This window comes from Pelobates fuscus, chromosome 7 (genome assembly GCF_036172605.1).
Source record: "Pelobates fuscus isolate aPelFus1 chromosome 7, aPelFus1.pri, whole genome shotgun sequence".
NCBI lineage: Eukaryota > Metazoa > Chordata > Amphibia > Anura > Pelobatidae > Pelobates > Pelobates fuscus.
The window spans coordinates 27260045-27279445 of record NC_086323.1 but is presented as its reverse complement, the minus strand read 5'-3'; the positions used below and the strand labels follow the sequence as shown (position 1 = coordinate 27279445).

General features: G+C 45.4%; 2 protein-coding genes across 8 annotated transcripts in view; both read left to right on the top strand.

The window, feature by feature from the left end:
• The window catches only part of ORC1 (origin recognition complex subunit 1), a 31536-nt gene extending 23151 nt beyond the window's left edge, over positions 1 to 8385 (top strand). Inside the window, exons 13-21 of the mRNA XM_063427198.1 lie at positions 764 to 861; positions 3437 to 3538; positions 4396 to 4570; positions 5409 to 5516; positions 5807 to 5956; positions 6065 to 6184; positions 6653 to 6819; positions 7434 to 7521; positions 8068 to 8385. Coding sequence (XP_063283268.1) covers positions 764 to 861; positions 3437 to 3538; positions 4396 to 4570; positions 5409 to 5516; positions 5807 to 5956; positions 6065 to 6184; positions 6653 to 6819; positions 7434 to 7521; positions 8068 to 8262 — 1203 coding nt within the window. The 3' untranslated portion in view covers positions 8263 to 8385. The remainder of the gene's footprint in view (positions 1 to 763; positions 862 to 3436; positions 3539 to 4395; positions 4571 to 5408; positions 5517 to 5806; positions 5957 to 6064; positions 6185 to 6652; positions 6820 to 7433; positions 7522 to 8067) is intronic.
• Positions 8386 to 10792: 2407 nt separating this feature from the next.
• The window catches only part of CC2D1B (coiled-coil and C2 domain containing 1B), a 52693-nt gene continuing 44084 nt past the window's right edge, over positions 10793 to 19401 (top strand). For 2 of the 7 annotated variants that reach the window (XM_063427834.1, XM_063427831.1), the window contains exons 1-2: positions 15344 to 15364; positions 16254 to 16315. The gene's annotated coding sequence lies outside the window, so the exon portion shown is untranslated. Of the gene's footprint in view, positions 10812 to 15343; positions 15365 to 15384; positions 15403 to 16234; positions 16316 to 19401 lie in introns of those variants that run through there. The other 5 variants (XM_063427829.1, XM_063427833.1, XM_063427836.1 and 2 more) reach the window with 5 other exon arrangements.

Below are 19401 nucleotides of genomic sequence, written 5' to 3'. Positions count from 1 at the left end.
TAGTGCTGGTAATCAAGGATTACTGTGCATACAAGTGGCATTTAGAGTTTATAATACGTGCAGTCTGTTGTATTAAATACCTTTTAGGGACAGCGCTCAAAGCCATTGTAGTAAGCTGTAGCGGTTTTGGTACTTGCAGGGTCAATTCAGTGGCTATCTGCATACATTTGAGTAACTGTTACAGGGTTATCCCTGATCCTCCACGGATTTGCACTAAGTGCAGCTCAGAGATGCCCTGTGGAAGAGGCCAAGGGAAGTCCGCAGGGGGAAGCTGAACAGAGGAGCCACAGTGGCACTAGATTGGTAAAACTTAGCGAAAGATTAAGTTATAAATGAAGCTTTAAAATGATAAAAGGCATTAAAATATTACGAGGGAGCTCCATTCAGACAATCTCAAAAACGATTTATGAAGTCTTTCTGAGGACTATTGCATTTCCTATAAGTGGTGGCTGGGGACTTTGCAGGCAATAGTTTCAAAAATGGATTTAAAAAGTCTGTAGGCCATATTATGGAAATCTATTGAGAAGGGAGCAGTGTGACTCATGTGTGAATACACTAAATATGGTCTCATCCAGGATAATCCCTCACCAAAATAACCAGTCTTCCACCAAAGGAAGCAAAGCTCAAGTCAGGACTATGTAAACCTATTTTAATCATGCATGTTCTATATGAAATAATCATTCCAGCCTTAAATGTTATGTTATGTGAGTTATCACTTGACTGTTGCATTTAGTTACACAGTCTGTCTGATTTGTATTTCCAGCCTGTATCCAGAACACCTCATTCTGCAACTCCCAGAATTCCAGAGAGGAACCAGCCTGTACAGACACCTGCCAATGTTTTAGAAGAGGCCAGGATAAGGTAAGATCAGGGAAATGCCGTTCTCTTTCATATTTTAGGTAGGGTGTGCGTACGTAATTATGCAAATATAGTCTTCTCTGCAACTTAATACAACCAAAAAAAAGGGAAGGGGGGCGGAGCCAGCACTCAGCCCGATCAGTCGCATGCCTGCAGCTCTCCGACGATCGGACGCCCTAAAACCCCAAAAACCGACCAAACCAGCTGCCTACTGCTTTGCAAGAAGCATTACAGTACCCCATCACCAATGGGAAAGAAAACAAAAAAACTGCGACCGGATCAGCCGCGGCAATCCGCCGATATCGGTGAACTATTCCGGAGGCCGCATGGTGCAGCAGGGCCTAAGATGGCGGCCGACATGGACGAATACTCTGACAGCACGGATGATTTCCCGCTACACTGTCCGGAGGCTCTAGAATACCGAGAGCCGGCAAAGACAAGCTAGCCGACTGGGGGCCACCCGGTGACCACGGAGATACTCACCTCGATCCTCTCAGGTTTGCGCCAGTCTTTATCGACAGAGATATCCCAAGTGAGAGATGTCAGAGAGTTTACCGCCCATTTAACCACCATGAACAACTCACCCAAGCTCACACAACCCAGGTGGCAGACCTCCAGACACAGGTGAGGGAACTCACCACAGCCCACACTGCACTGTCCCACCAATTAGCTGCCATGGAGGACAAACGCAGATGGAAACACATTAAAATCCGAGGTATAGCTGACTCACTGACCCCGGCAGAGCTTCCTCACTTTCTCCGCAGGCTGTTTGCAACCCTGCTGCCCGCCAAGCAAGCAAAAGGGATACAGCTAGAGGGCATGTTTTGTTTACCCAAGCCGCCACAACTCACTGGCACCGCTACTGGGGACCTCCTTGTCAAACTACTGAATGGGCAAGACAAAGCTGCGCTCATGGGCGCCATTAAAGGGAAAAATCCCTATAGCTTCGAGGGCATGGACATAACATTTTACGCTGACCTATCCCGCACCACTCTGCAATGGCGGAAATCCCTTCGACCACTGACGACTGCACTGGCGGCCAGAGGGATGACGTACCACTGGGGACCAGCTCATGTACTTATAGTACAACACCAGGACACTGAATACAGAGTCAACGCTATAACAGAGATGGACACTGTAATAGCAAAACTGGGCCTACATAACCCCCCTCCAGCCACAACAACATGGAACCCAGCCAACATTGTTCCGTTTATTCCGGATCAGGGGGCGCACAGAGGAAGGAAAATCCGTGAACCACCACCGCCAGTCTAACAAGGCTCACAAGTTTAATATGTTTTTCTTAATATGTTTATGTTTATCCTTGGTTTTACATTCTTGTATCTTACATTACAACTACCTGGATTGCCCGGAAAGCTGGCTCCAATATATCAACCACCCCCCCAACTTCAAACAGCACACGGCTGGCTTTAACTCACTGACGAGGAGTTGTATTATACGCCGTCCTGGGCACTACGCTCCTGATTAAATACCTATGTTGGTCTAGGCCATGTGACGGCCCATCTCAAACCTAACCTACCGACCCCTCTGACGGCCAATTACAGTAATTTTCACGCACCCGAACTAGCATGGGTACTATTCCCCTACCCCAAGATAGTACGCTCCTACAGCGCCCACCGCGGCACCACCGCCCTCGATAACGCCACCAACCGGTTGGAACTAGAGGTTTTATATAAGCCTCCTAGTTGCTGTTGCACTCTAAGTTCGACTAAACGACAGTACTTATCAATGCCATGTAGACGTTACATAAATATAGCAAACACACCTGTCACAGCTGTCGTAACATCTTCACTTTACAAGCTCAAGTTTTCCTTAATGTCTAATTTTCATAACTTAAAAATGTGCAGTTATAGCAAATGTCATACTAATGTTATACTTGTTACAGATGCGCTTGATCTAGCGGTTGTGACTATTCAAGCAAAATGTACAACTTGCACAACAAAAATTAAAGAATTAAAAAAAAAAAAGGAAGACAGTATTTTTATAGCAAATGTGATATTTAGTGGATGGTTCACTGGCCGATTTTATAAGAAAGCTGTATTATCTGAATTTTACTTTTGTGGCTGCAGCATATTTATGCTCATTCTCAGTATGAATCCACGGCAAAAGGCCTGTCCTAAACGGTCAGGCCACTGCATCCGTATAATCCACCAGAAGTGAATGGTACTTACATTTTTCTCTTGCCATACTGGAGTGAAAACGGAAAAAAAAAAGCTTTCTCTAATTCCTCCTGTATAGGTTTTTTTTTTTTTTGTTTGTTTTTTTGTAACTAACCAGAAATTAGAGAAAAGAACCCAGTAACTGAAATTTGGTATGTTATGCTAAGATGTCCTTATTGGTTTGTGGGTACTATTCATCGTACTTTAAAAAGAGGGTCACATAAACTCCCTGCCTCCTGGTCATCCCACCCGGCTTCTGTCCATTTTAAAACCTTCATTATGTCTGCCTGCTGTATTTTAATCCTGCTCTCTGAACTTTAGACTGCTGCTTGCCTGTTGATAAATGATGGTAATATCTCCAGCATTGGTTTTTATTTTATAATTTGTTTTCCTTTGTGCAGGCTCCATGTCTCTGCTGTGCCAGAATCTCTGCCCTGTAGAGAACAAGAGTTCCAAGATGTGTATAGTTTTGTGGAGAGCAAGCTGATGGATGGCACAGGGGGGTGAGTGAGATCAATAAGTGAATGGAGTAATGTTTTTTCCCTATGCCTACACCCAGGACAATCTTGTACTAGCTGCTAGGATAAGCTCAACATGGTGGTTCTTATAAACAGTCACTTCTGGAATTTAGCTGCTGATCCAGCTGTTTATTCAATGACTGAGTGTCCGCTCTGAGCCCATGAATGAAACACACTGTGCAAGACGTATGTACAAACTGACATTAGCCCCCATGGAACTCCATTTCTTGGTTCGCTAGTGAAGGTTGGTGGAGGTGAAATTACACCTCCGCCAGCAATATGAAACATCTAGCATTTTCATACGGAAACACTGTACATGCAGGGTCATTGCACAATGACCACTTCAAAACTGATTGTGGTTGTGATTTTTGGAGTAACACTTTAAATAGCAATATAATAATCTGCTCTTAATTTACAAGATTTTTAAACTCCTTCTCTTTCATGGCCAGCTTTGCCTGATCAGTCGATGGTCAGAAAAAAAAAAGCTATCTAATAATAGATGGTGGGGCAATGGTTCCTTGAAACATTTTGTCTGCGAGTGGGTGCATCTTGAGAAATATAGCAACCCAAAAAGCCACATCCTGTGTCACTAGGTCTTACAGGGTTATACACTAAAGTGAGAATTCAAAGTGAATCTCAAATTTAAGGTAGGTGAACTGGAATCAACGCTTAAAGAATTTTTTGAGTTAGGCTGTTTTGACTTTTAAATTAACTTTCTCACTTATTGGAAAAAACCCTGTAAGTCCTGGTGACAAAGGCAGTGTCACAAATTCTCCCTTAATAATCAAGACTGCTAGAATTCTTAGTTTATACTACATTTTTTTCTTTTTTTTATCTTTTAGGTGTATGTACATTTCAGGAGTCCCAGGTACAGGGAAAACTGCCACTGTGCACGAGGTAATCCGTTGTCTGCAACGAGCTGTGGAAGAGGAAGAAACCTTACGCCCCTTCCAGTTCATAGAAATCAATGGCATGAAACTGACCGATCCTCATCAGGCTTTTGTGCAGATTTTAAAGGTGAGACTTGTCATGTAAGGACATATTGCACTGTACTATTCGACAAAACTGCGTGGGGGGCCAAAAGGGATTATAGAGGTACAATAAGGCAAACGATTCACAGATACAGGTCTTTCAATGATTACAAACTGGACAATATCAAATTATGTACAAAATGAGCTGAGGAAAAGCATAGCGGTGGGGGTGGGGGGCTGGGATGAGGGAAATAAGGAAAAATATATTTTTAAATATTTAGTTTTGTTCTGGACTAAATATTGTCAAGCCAGGGATCTATAGACTTAACAGTGGGTAGGTCATGTAACCAACACAAACGTGGGACATCAGGTCTCCTGTCAACCAGCCTACCTCTCAGCAATGCAGCATCCCCCCTCCCACTCGCAGACCCGTGATTGTCATTTCATTTCCCTTTTCATGTTAACGTTGTTTTGCCATCAGATATTATGTTCCATTCTTACACCTATTAACTAAATCCCCATAGCAAAAACTTAACAGAATGTTTAATTGCAGAAGAAAAGGTTACTATTTATGTTAATTTTGGTTCTGACTTCACTGTCCATCAGACATAAATTCTGAGCGTAAAATTGCCATTACTGGCTTCCATTCAGAGACCTTAGTGTTGTACCTTGTAAAAATCTGATTCCTCAATTAAGAGTAACACTTCACACACCTAAAGCATTTTAGCCTATTGAAGTGCTTTATGTGTGAAGACTGTGACCTTTCATTAAACCCTTGCTACATCCCTCTGGCTAGATATTTCATTATCCGTAGAACATGTTTTGTTGGTCATTAGTTTATTTTACTTTTCTCCAGTCTTGTAACAGCAAACTATTTCTTTCAGCTCCTTACTGGACAGAAAGCCACAGCTGAGCATGCAGCAGCCCTGCTTGAGAAGCGTTTCAGCACATCTGCCTCTAAAAGAGAGACCACAGTGCTGCTAGTAGATGAGGTAAGGGGGAAATCTTATTTGATACATTTTGCTAGCCTATTAACTAATGGAACACATGTCAAAACAACTTAAACTCTGAGCCTGCCGAATTTCCTGCAAACATTTCTGCATGTGTATTTTTGGTTTAAAGCCTAAATTTGGATTTAGCCTAAAATTGCAACCCTGTTGTCTATAAATCATGTTTGAGTTTATTCACTAAACATTAAATTGAAACCAGAATTGCAATACTCTGAAATATTCGGTTTTGGTCTGTATCCTCTTGCTTTGCATAATTAATTCTCCCCTTGCAGTTGGATTTGTTGTGGACCAGGAAACAGAATGTCATGTACAGTTTGTTTGACTGGCCAACTCGAAAACAAGCCAAGCTGATCGTTCTTGCAATTGCCAACACCATGGACCTACCGGAGAGGATCATGATGAATCGTGTTGCAAGCAGACTGGTAAGTAATGAGAATATCTCCATGGTTCTTGCCGTTTTTCTTTTTACGCTTGAATTTTTATTATCTTGTTAAACCGTATCTCCCAGTGACATGTTTTTCTATATTAAGGGTCTCACCAGGATGTCCTTCCAACCCTACACACACAAGCAACTGCAGCAGATCATCACGTCTCGACTTAATCATGTCAAAGCATTTGATGATGATGCAATCCAGCTGGTTTCCCGAAAGGTTTGTAACTATATACAATTATATTGGATATCCTAATTTCTCTGCTTCTGCTGTGCAAAAACCTCTATAAACTGAATTTGATGTAAAATAAAAATTATATATGTAAACAAAAACTAGTGGGATTTACTGATTCAGCCTGTGAAAGAGCAAAATTCAGTGACTGATGCATGCCCTCACCATAGTAGGTGAGAGAAAGGCAGGAGTAAATCGAGCAGACACTTCGGTATTAAAAGAGTATGTGCGGTTAAAGAGCCTGATTATGCTGCTCTGCTCAGTTACCTGACAAATGAAAAGGGCCTGCTGTCATTACGGTTTGCTCTAGATGTATAATTTTTAGTTAATCTAACTGTGCCCACATTTTTCATTTTAGTATGACATAGAATGGAAATCTTATGAATTATTTAATTTGGACAATTATGTGCCATGATTGCAGTGCTTGGTGGTTTACCAGCTGTGCTTTCTTTCTAGGTGGCAGCGTTGTCTGGCGATGCACGCCGCTGTCTGGATATCTGCCGCAGGGCCACCGAGATCTGTGAGTTCTCCTGCAAGAAGGAGAAGTCGTCAATCGTAAGGATGCCACATGTGATGGAAGCCCTGGATGAAATGTTTTCTTCACCATATGTCATCGCAATCAGGTAAAGACTAGTAACTTATTACAAAACCACAATGTGTGCAGTGCTTTTCTAACCTTGTGCTATATCACTGGAAAACCCTCAATTGCCAAGCTAAACAAATAAAGCTAGTCTAATTTGTCATGGTTTAAACGTTTGTATCAGAGAATTATTATGGTATGTTACTAGTTAAGGTGAAATGATGGCTTCCCAGATTTATTTTCTTCTTTTTTTTTATCCTGAATTGGAGGTTTTCTTTCTCCCAGTTCAGAAAACTTGTTCTGCGGGTTGTTGTTCTGTCAGTTTATGGTTAAGAAATTAAACCTTTAAAATGTGTGCGCTTCATTTCTTTGTTTAGAGTTCACATATCTGGTCATGTTTTCTAGGGAATATATTTTTATACAATTTAAAATTTAGAAAAATACTGTTGTCATTTTTAATTCCTCACAGACTTTATCTGCAATTATGGTTGGAAAATATTTAGAAATAAATCATTTAAACCTAGTCTTTAAATCCTGAATTTTAATGGTCTTTTAAGTAAACTGATTCATTCACAGGGATTCTCTAATAAAACAGTAGCTGTACCACTAGTATGGTATTTCATATTATGTATATTTCTTCCTTGTAACTTTCAACAGAAGCTCGTCGGTCATGGAACAAACATTTCTCAGAGCTGTGATTGCAGAGTTTCGAAGATCTGGACTTGAGGAGGCCACATTCCAAAAAGTAACTTTGTCTACTTTTAGCCTTAATTAGCCTTAATTGCTTAATTCACAAGTAAAGTATTTTGCTTCAGGTCTGCAACAAATAAATATACATACAGGAAATTAAATTTGTAATCTAATGCTACTAGCCAGACCTTAAAAGTTACTTGCCAAGGCAATCAATAGGATACCCTACTGAGATGAATTTCTACTCTCCGATGGCTGTCTATAGATGGCTCTTAGGTGGCCTCTATTTTTGTCCTACAGTACATGAATTGAGTAGCTTAACCGTTTTAAAAATGGTCGAAATTGTTAATTTTCACAATCAGTCTGTTAAAGGGATACTTCAGGCTGTAGTTAACCTCCTTTATTAAGATTTATTGAGGTATATTATTAAAAATTTAGAGATGCTTTTTGAAGTTTCCCATTTGCTGCAAACCCCCATGATCTGCAGCTGCTAGAAATTTGCCTGTTGTACTACAAAGTCTGAACAGCAATTTCATGTATCTTGTTACAATTGACCATCCCTTTGTTATACCTTGAAGCTAATGGCCGTGTTTTCTTGCAGGTATATTATCAAAACATTGCTCTGTGCCGCATAGAAGGTATGCAGCCACCTTCTATGTCAGAAACGATGGCCGTGTGCCTAAGGCTTGGGGCATATCGTCTCCTTCTAGTGGAGTCTAGCAAAAATGACTTGCATATGAGAGTGAGGATCAACGTGAGCCAAGATGATATTATGTATGCCTTGAAAGAGGAGTGATCTGCAATGTTCTAATGTCCTAGTCTTGTCTTCTATCAACTGGTTTCAATGCAAACAAACCTTGTATATACTACCCAACTCTACAAGAACTTTTAAGTAATTTATAATAAAGTTTTCTCTGTATTTTTATATTTTTGATTGTTTTGGAAATAGTTTTTTTTTTTTTTTTTTTTAATGTAAATCTTTGACGTTATTCCAGACAGCAGTTATTACATTTCGTTTCCACCAAATCTTTGCAACAAGAATTATAAAGCAATAAAACATGCCAAATCCAGCTTTTAATAATTCAAATCTGTATAGTATTTCATATCATGCTATTCATGCTCACTTGCATTTAAAGGACACAGCAAGGTTGCATTTTCAATGCATTATAATGCACTGAGTTAAAGTATTTGTTAAAAAAAAAAAAAAAATATTGCATGAATGTGTGTTAGACAGGATCCTTTTTCTCTGACGTGACTAGGGAAATCTTGCCAATCCCTGAGCTCCTAAGGGAGGAACACAACAAATGCTCATTTACACACTGTACAGCTTACCGTGGCTTTCGTTAAAATGAATGGTCGTACTGTCCCTTATCTAGCTGCTCTCACTGTTGTTGATGGAGAATGGCCAGGCACGTTTAGTTTCAAACATCTATGAACTGTCTTCACATTTATCAAGTGAACTGAAAGACCCTTCCAGCTAACTCGTGCAGGCTTATTTGTATGGTGAAAACTATGCGTGTTAAGAAAAATAACTTTTGACGTGGAAATACAAGTGGCTCACATAACAGATCTGTTGAAAGACAAAAAAAAAACTTGACATTAAGTGTCTAGTGCTACTAGTAATTTGGGAGTCAGACGCCTTTTTTCTGACACAGTTTGCAAAAGACATCATCCATTTTCAATATTCTAAATTGTGAAAATTACTGAAATATTATCTGTTTCAGATCTAAAAAAATAAAATAAAAACACTTTAGAAACATTCAGAGGAATTGTAGAAAAACAAAATAATGGGGATATTTCCTGTTTCACCTGTTCCTCTTGCGTAAAAGAAGCAAAACTGCATTTTAAAGTTTAACATCCACAAATTCTGGATTATTTCTGAAAATTACTCCAGCAACACACGTCATTTGGAATATCCTTCACCGTATCCAAGATCCTGGTGTCAGAACATCATTGAAGTTGGGAACGAACAAAAACCAGTGATCACCATATTGACATATACTACATTTAGCTCTATATCATTGTAAATTCTCATTTATGTTTAAGGTTGGTGTATCTTACATGCAGCCACAGTTGGTACCCGGTAATAGTTTAGTTACGTTTTGGTCGGGACAGAAGATGATAAATCTTTTCATTTCTCCTCTGTATAAAATATAAAACAGGTGTACCTTTTCCTACTTTGGTAATACATAAATAACAAAGTTGAACAATTATCAGGAATTCAAATTACCTCTAATTGTATCTCGTGTTTCTCAAACTGAAAACATAACTGACAGAATTTTTCCACTTTGGTTTATAATTAAAAACTTGATTTGAATTCCTGACAAACTCTACTTAACAGGCACAGGTGGAGATTCTCTGCATATGCTTACATTTACACTGGAGCAATTGGAGGCATGCCAGAATATTAGTGATAAAATGAAACTTTATCTAAGAGATTGGACTCCTTTCTGGGTCATTCTGCCCAAATCTGGAGCATGGGTAAGCTGGTGAAATGGTGGTTTTATTTATTTTTGTTCCCTCTAGTTTGGCAATTTTAGACTAAATGGCTCAGTTTGGAGAAAAACCCACTGTGCCGTTGCTCTTAGCAATTCAGGTTTATTTACTAAACTGGGAAGTGGAGAGAGAAGAATATATAATTTCCATGGCAATTCTCTCCAATTCATATGTTGGTATATGATCATTCATGTTTTATCATAAAGGAACAGGATTCCTCCAAAGTACCCATATTCTTTGACCTCTGAAATCCCAAGTATTGTGATATACTCCCCAGATCTGCAGTGTTACTGTCACTTTAACAGCATGTATCCCCTGTGTCTGTAATGAAAGGCTTGCTGTGTCCATTTATCTTCTCCCTCCCAGATCTGCAGTGTTACTATATGATGTTACTGTCACTTTAACAACATGTATCCCCTGTGTCTGTAAAGAAAGGCTTGCTGTGTCCATTTATCTTCTCCCTCCCAGATCTGCAGTGTTACTATATGATGTTACTGTCACTTTAACAGCATGTATCCCCTGTGTCTGTAATGAAAGGCTTGCTGTGTCCATTTATCTTCTCCCTCCCAGTTCTGCAGTGTTACTATATGATGTTACTGTCACTTTAACAACATGTATCCCCTGTGTCTAATGAAAGGCTTGCTGTGTCCATTTATCTTCTCCCTCCCAGATCTGCAGTGTTACTAATTGATGTTACTGTCACTTTAACATCCCCCCATACGATGACAGATGGGCGGGACTGAGACAGGCTGGTCATATGACCGTGCCCGCGCGTGCGCAGAGTTCCCCATCACGTGTTGCCTTACAGCGCTCTCTGCATCTTCCGGGACCGCTCCTCCTCCCCGGCAGGTAACAGCCCACCATAACCACCACCACCTCCTCCTCCCCGGCAGGTAACAGCCCACCATAACCACCACCACCTCCTCCTCCCCGGCAGGTAACAGCCCACCATAACCACCACCACCTCCTCCCCGGCAGGTAACAGCCCACCATAACCACCACCACCTCCTCCTCCCCGGCAGGTAACAGCCCACCATAACCACCACCACCTCCTCCTCCCCGGCAGGTAACAGCCCACCATAACCACTACCACCACCTCCTCCCCGGCAGGTAACAGCCCACCATAACCACCACCTCCTCCTTCCCGGCAGGTAACAGCCCACCATAACCACTGCCACCACCTCCTCCCCGGCAGGTAACAGCCCACCATAACCACCACCTCCTCCTCCCCGGCAGGTAACAGCCCACCATAACCACCACCACCACCTCCTCCTCCTCCCCGGCAGGTAACAGCCCACCATAACCACCACCACCACCTCCTCCCCGGCAGGTAACAGCCCACCATAACCACCACCACCACCTCCTCCCCGGCAGGTAACAGCCCACCATAACCACCACCACCTCCTCCTCCCCGGCAGGTAACAGCCCACCATAACCACCACCACCTCCTCCTCCCCGGCAGGTAACTGTCCACCATAACCACCACCTCCTCCTCCCCGGCAGGTAACAGCCCACCATAACCACTACCACCACCTCCTCCCCGGCAGGTAACAGCCCACCATAACCACCACCACCACCTCCTCCTCCTCCCCGGCAGGTAACAGCCCACCATAACCACCACCACCACCTCCTCCCCGGCAGGTAACAGCCCACCATAACCACCACCACCACCTCCTCCCCGGCAGGTAACAGCCCACCATAACCACCACCACCTCCTCCTCCCCGGCAGGTAACAGCCCACCATAACCACCACCACCTCCTCCTCCCCGGCAGGTAACTGTCCACCATAACCACCACCTCCTCCTCCCCGGCAGGTAACAGCCCACCATAACCACTACCACCACCTCCTCCCCGGCAGGTAACAGCCCACCATAACCACCACCTCCTCCTTCCCGGCAGGTAACAGCCCACCATAACCACTGCCACCACCTCCTCCCCGGCAGGTAACAGCCCACCATAACCACCACCTCCTCCTCCCCGGCAGGTAACAGCCCACCATAACCACCACCACCACCTCCTCCTCCTCCCCGGCAGGTAACAGCCCACCATAACCACCACCACCACCTCCTCCCCGGCAGGTAACAGCCCACCATAACCACCACCACCACCTCCTCCCCGGCAGGTAACAGCCCACCATAACCACCACCACCTCCTCCTCCCCGGCAGGTAACAGCCCACCATAACCACCACCACCTCCTCCTCCCCGGCAGGTAACTGTCCACCATAACCACCACCTCCTCCTCCCCGGCAGGTAACAGCCCACCATAACCACTACCACCACCTCCTCCCCGGCAGGTAACAGCCCACCATAACCACCACCTCCTCCTCCCCGGCAGGTAACAGCCCACCATAACCACTGCCACCACCTCCTCCCCGGCAGGTAACAGCCCACCATAACCACCACCTCCTCCCCGGCAGGTAACAGCCCACCATAACCACCACCACCACCTCCTCCTCCTCCCCGGCAGGTAACAGCCCACCATAACCACCACCACCACCTCCTCCCCGGCAGGTAACAGCCCACCATAACCACCACCACCACCTCCTCCCCGGCAGGTAACAGCCCACCATAACCACCACCACCTCCTCCTCCCCGGCAGGTAACAGCCCACCATAACCACCACCTCCTCCTCCCCGGCAGGTAACAGCCCACCATAACCAATACCACCACCTCCTCCCCGGCAGGTAACAGCCCACCATAACCACCACCTCCTCCCCCCCGGCAGGTAACAGCCCACCATAACCACCACCACCTCCTCCTCCTCCTCCCCGGCAGGTAACAGCCCACCATAACCACCACCACCACCTCCTCCCCGGCAGGTAACAGCCCACCATAACCACTACCACCACCTCCTCCCCGGCAGGTAACAGCCCACCATAACCACCACCTCCTCCTCCCCGGCAGGTAACAGCCCACCATAACCACCACCACCACCTCCTCCTCCCCGGCAGGTAACAGCCCACCATAACCACCACCACCACCTCCTCCCCGGCAGGTAACAGCCCACCATAACCAATACCACCACCTCCTCCCCGGCAGGTAACAGCCTACCATAACCACCACCACCACCTCCTCCCCGGCAGGTAACAGCCCACCATAACCACCACCTCCTCCTCCCCGGCAGGTAACAGCCCACCATAACCACTACCACCACCTCCTCCCCGGCAGGTAACAGCCCACCATAACCACCACATCCTCCCCGGCAGGTAACAGCCCACCATAACCACTACCACCACCACCTCCCCGGCAGGTAACAGCCCACCATAACCACTACCACCACCTCCTCCTCCCCGGCAGGTAACAGCCCACCATAACCACTACCACCTCCTCCTCCCCGGCAGGTAACAGCCCACCATAACCACTACCACCTCCTCCTCCCCGGCAGGTAACAGCCCACCATAACCACTACCACCACCACCTCCTCCCCGGCAGGTAACAGCCCACCATAACCACCACCACCACCTCCTCACGGCAGGTAACAGCCCACCATAACCACTACCACCACCTCCTCCTCCCCGGCAGGTAACAGCCCACCACTACCACCACCTCCTCCCCGGCAGGTAACAGCCCACCATAACCACTACCACCTCCTCCCAGGCAGGTAACAGCCCACCATAACCACCACCACCTCCTCCTCCCCGGCAGGTAACAGCCCACCATAACCACTACCACCACCTCCTCCCCGGCAGGTAACAGCCCACCATAACCACCACATTCTCCCCGGCAGGTAACAGCCCACCATAACCACTACCACCACCACCTCCCCGGCAGGTAACAGCCCACCATAACCACTACCACCACCTCCTCCTCCCCGGCAGGTAACAGCCCACCATAACCACTACCACTACCACCTCCTCCTCCCCGGCAGGTAACAGCCCACCATAACCACTACCACCTCCTCCTCCCCGGCAGGTAACAGCCCACCATAACCACTACCACCTCCTCCTCCCCGGCAGGTAACAGCCCACCATAACCACCACCACCTCCTCCTCCCCGGCAGGTAACAACCCACCATAACCACTACCACCACCTCCTCCTTCCGGCAGGTAACAGCCCACCATAACCACTACCACCACCACCTCCTCCTCCCGGCAGGTAACAGCCCACCATAACCACTACCACCACCTCCCCGGCAGGTAACAGCCCACCATAACCACTACCACCACCTCCTCCTCCCCAGCAGGTAACAGACCACCATAACCACTACCACCACCACCACCACCTCCTGATCCCAGGCAGGTAACAGCCCACCATAACCACTACCACCACCTCCTCCCCGGCAGGTAACAGACCACCATAACCACTACCACCTCCTCCTCCCCGGCAAGTAACAGCCCACCATAACCACTACCACCACCTCCTCCCCGGCAGGTAACAGCCCACCATAACCACTACCACCACCTCCTCCTCCCCGGCAGGTAACAGCCCACCATAACCACTACCACCACCTCCTCCTCCCTGGCAGGTAACAGCCCACCATAACCACTACCTCCTCCTCCCCGGCAGGTAACAGCCCACCATAACCACTACCACCACCTCCTCCCCGGCAGGTAACAAAACACCATAACCACTGCCACCACCTCCTCCTCCCGGCAGGTAACAGACCACCATAACCACTACCACCACCTCCTGCTCCCCGGCAGGTAAAAGCCCACCATAACCACTACAACCACCATTATAACCACTACCTCCTCCTCCCCGGCAGGTAACAGCCCACCATAACCACTACCACCACCTCCTCCCCGGCAGGTAACAGCCCACCATAACCACTACCACCACCACCATAACCACTACCACCTCCTCCTCCTTCCCGGCAGGTAACAGCCCACCATAACCACTACTTCCTCCTCCTCCTTCCCGGCAGGTAACAGCCAACCATAACCACTACCACCACCTCCCCGGCAGGTAAAAGCCCACCATAACCACTACCACCACCTCCTCCTCCTCCCCAGCAGGTAACAGACCACCATAACCACTACCACCACCACCTCTTCCTCCTCCCCGGCAGGTAACAGACCACCATAACCACTACCACCACCTCCTCCTTCCCGGCAGGTAACAGACCACCATAACCACCACCTGCTCCCCCTCCCCGGCAGGTAACAGACCACCATAACCACTACCACCACCTCCTCCTCCCCGGCAGGTAACAGACCACCATAACCACCTCCTCCCCAGCAGGTAACAGACCACCATAACCACCACCTCCTTCTCCTCCCTGGCAGGTAACAGACCACCATAACCACTACCACCTCCTCCTCCCCGGCAGGTAACAGACCACCATAACCACCACCTCCTCCCCCTCCCCGGCAGGTAACAGACCATCATAACCACCACCACCTCCCCGGCAGGTAACAGCCCACCATAACAACCACCACCACCACCACCTCCTCCCCGGCAGGTAACAGCCCACCATAACCACCTCCTCCTCCCCGGCAGGTAACAGACCACCATAACCACTACCACCTCCTCATCCTCCCCGGCAGGTAACAGACCATCATAACCACCACCTTTACCCGGCAGGTAACAGACCACCATAACCACTACCACCTCCTCCAGGTAACAGACCACCATAACCACTACCACCTCCTCTTCCCTGGCAGGTAACTGTCCACCTCTACCCTCTACTACCACACCCTTCTCCAACCAGCCACTTCCCTCACCCCCCCCCCCCCCCCTCCCCGAGCAGGTAACCGGCCACCACCACCTCTACCTTCTTCTACTACCCACTCTTCCAACTTCTAACCTTCCTCCACCACAACCACCTCCCCACCCCAGCAGGTATCTGACCACCGCCATAACCCTTCCCCCTCCTCCTCTCCCCCCCCCACCCCCCCTTTAGTGTAGGTCTCTCATACAGGGCAAAACTCTCCAAATCTCTCCACATGAAACTCTCCAAAACTCTCCACATGCCTTTCAAATACAACTCCCCCTCCCCCTTGTTTAATTACAGTAGAGAACAATCAATCCTTATATATGCAGCCCACCTCCTTCCACTAACGTTTACAGTATAGGTTTTGTGCCAGGAACCCTTTTAGTCTAGTAGTAAACCCATGCTCCCCAAATTCTTTCCAATCCTTACCCAACAATTGCTGGTATATTTGTTCTACCCACCTTACAGTAATAGTACGTACAATCCCTGCCCCCGATTTGTTTTCCACTTACAGACCCCAAAACATCTTTGAAGAATACTTTGCATATAAAGTATGTCATTTAAAATAAAATGTAAAAAAATTGGGGTGGTTCAGAGCTAAGTTTTAATCTGACCAATCGCTGCTCTTCCACTCTAGGTCACTGAAGACCCCCATCACTTTTTCATGTGTCTACAGCTGTGAGCTGACCCCCTCAATCAGTAAGTGAAATTGTTTGCTTGTTGTGCAGTTTGCTGAATAATCAGATTGTCGTTCACAGTGCGGTATTTTTTATATTGCACACTTAGAACAATGTTTGATTTGAAAAGTCGGTGATTTCAATCAGAATTTGAAAATACAGAATTTTAGTAGGGAAAAAAAAAAGTTTTTACTTATTGTTGCGACATCTGGAATAATTCTGATTTTGATTGTGTCAGTTTGAGAGAAGAACGTGTTTGTGGGCCATGTGATAAATATTTTTGTGGCCGAGCTGTAAATGTAGAACAATTTAAAACTACAGGTCCTTGTAACTTTGTCAAAACAATGACAGATTCCCAAACTATTTGTGGTTAAGCCCTAGAAATATGTCTTCCTCTCTCCAACAACCTGCTGTAACAGAACCTTTATATGACCCAATCACTGTCTTTAACCCCTTAAGGACACATGACACGTGTGACATGTCATGATTCCCTTTTATTCCAGAAGTTTGGTCCTTAAGAGTTAAAGTCCTTCTTGATGACCATTGCTGTGAGAATGTTTAATGTAGATAATTTGCCTCTAGTGATTGTCGTCTTAAGTTGAGTGTTGTGCTGTTGGAGGCTAGTCCTTCTGGTAAATAAAGACATTTGTTTTGTTTTTTTTCCCCCCTGGGCGAGAGTGTTTGTTTTCTGTTATTTGCTTGCCTGGTGACTGGGTGTGCGGAGACCTGTGTGCAGAAAGCTTAATCATTCGTGTCTGTGAGCCGAACGCGTCTTTGTAAAGCACTCAAAAGACTAGTTTCCTCTCTGGAAGAAGGAGCGATCAGAAGAGGTGATATATATCTCTGTTTAGTGGGTAGAGCATGGATGCCCAAAAGAAAGATCCCCAGATGTAAAACTACAGCTTCCACGATGCTTTACCTTTTGGGCATCCCTGTTATAGAGAATAATGTCTTACCCTGTAGAATCGTGGTGGTCTCTGGTGCTGGGAGGGAAGGGATAGACAACGTAGTGAGACAAGTCTGGATCCCAAGCTGGCAATCAGTCTACTCTTTTCCCTTTACACAATGTAAGATATCATTACCCAGGACTCAACGCTTCCACTGGCCCCCTAGACATTGGCGAGTGAAAATTCAGCTCTGGCAAGTAGATCTATATATACCACCTTGTTGAGTGTGTCACTGATCCTCCAGCTTTTTGTGACTAGTCGCATAGGACTTGGAACTTTGAGCCCTGTACTTCTCATACTGTATGAATAAATTGACAGTTTAGCTACGCTGCAGAACTGAACTTTTCTAAAATGTGTAAACCTTAGGCTCAAGAAATACTCTCTTGTCCTGATCTAAATGAGTACTACACCCCAGAGCCCTGTTCTCCTTTTTCACCGTACCATTTAATTCCTCTTCCTGATATTCTGGTTACTCAAGAGCTGGCAATTCTGTTGCTCATTTGACTCAAAGGAAAATTCCTACCTATTGAAAACTTTAGAGCAATCAATATGCAAAACTAATGACAAACTCTGTATTGTTTTATCCTTTGCAATGATATAGTTTAAGTGTATTTCAATTTTTTGTCCTCTCAACATTCTAATACAGTTGTTGAAAACAAAAACACAAAAACAGGATATCACATGCTATAACTCCAGTCAACAAAAAACTTAACCAAATTTTTTTTTTTGTTCCTAACGACAGAGGACTGGTAGAAAATTAGGAATAGTATAGATGTATTTATTTTGACTGATTTTCTGAGGCACAATAAACTCTGTAACTTTTTTTTTTTTTTGTTAACTGTCTAACTGTAGTTGTGTTCCCCATGTGAATGTCCTATTTATTTGCCACGCTAAAATTAATTTCTAGTAATGCTGTTGCAACCACTTACTATATGTTGGGGTTTGCATGTTGTATTGTACAAACGTCACGCAAGGAAATGGAAGGCAATGAGTAATGCCATCTGAAGATGTTTAATCCTTATAAACTCAATTTACAGTAGTGGAGAGAACAATAAATTAAGGTCCTTTAATCCTTTTTATTTATTGTTATTTATATGCCCTGCTTCATACTGTCAGACTGTGTATTCCAATCTGTTTTTAAGTGGAAGAAAACTTTTTAGGTAAATCTAAATATTTTTACCTTGTCATCTCAGTGCTGGTTATATCACATGATCGAATATCTATAATGTTCTTGTCTCAATGTTTGTCATCCATCACAATTTTCACAGGGTTATTCACAAAAAAGTGGACTATATATCTGCACAACAAGTTACAAATCTGATTTACGCATTGCTGCCAGGGAGTCGGTGGTATTGGGCATTGCTGCCAGGGAGTCGGTGGTATTGGGCATTGCTGCCAGGGAGTCGGTGGTATTGGGCATTGCTGCCAGGGAGTCGGTAGCATTGGGCATTGCTGCCAGGGAGTCGGTGGTATTGGGCATTGCTGCCAGGGAGTCGGTGGTATTGGGCATTGCTGCCAGGGAGTCGGTGGTATTGGGCATTGCTACCAGGGAGTCGGTGGTATTGGGCATTGCTACCAGGGAGTCGGTGGTATTGGGCATTGCTACCAGGGAATTTCTCTGAAACTGTTATGTTTATAGAAGAAAGTATTAAACCTAGCTGGACCTGGCACCCAGACCACTTCATTAAGCTGAAGTGGTCTGGGTGCCTATAGTGGTCATTTAATGAAGCAGTTTTAGTGTATAGATCATGCCTCTTGGGTTTCACTGCTCAATTCACTGCCATTTAGGAGTTAAATCACTTTGTTTCTGTTTATGCAGTTCTTGACACATCTTCCCTTAACTCTGAATGACACAGCCTGCACAAAAAAAAACTGGTTTCACTTTCAATCAGATGTAATTTATCTTAAACAATTTTATCTCTTGCTCTGTAAATTGAACTTTTAATTACATACAGGAGGCTCTTGCAGGGTCTAGGAAGCTATTAACATAGCAGGGGATAAGAAAATCTAAGTTAAACAGAACTTGCAATAAGGGAAGCATAAACATTAGATGAGTCTTTAAAGGAAGTGTTTAGGAAAGTTGTGCAAGTCACATGCAGGGAGGTGTGACTAGGGTTTATAAGAAAAGTGATTTAACTCCTAAATGGCAGAGAATTGAGCA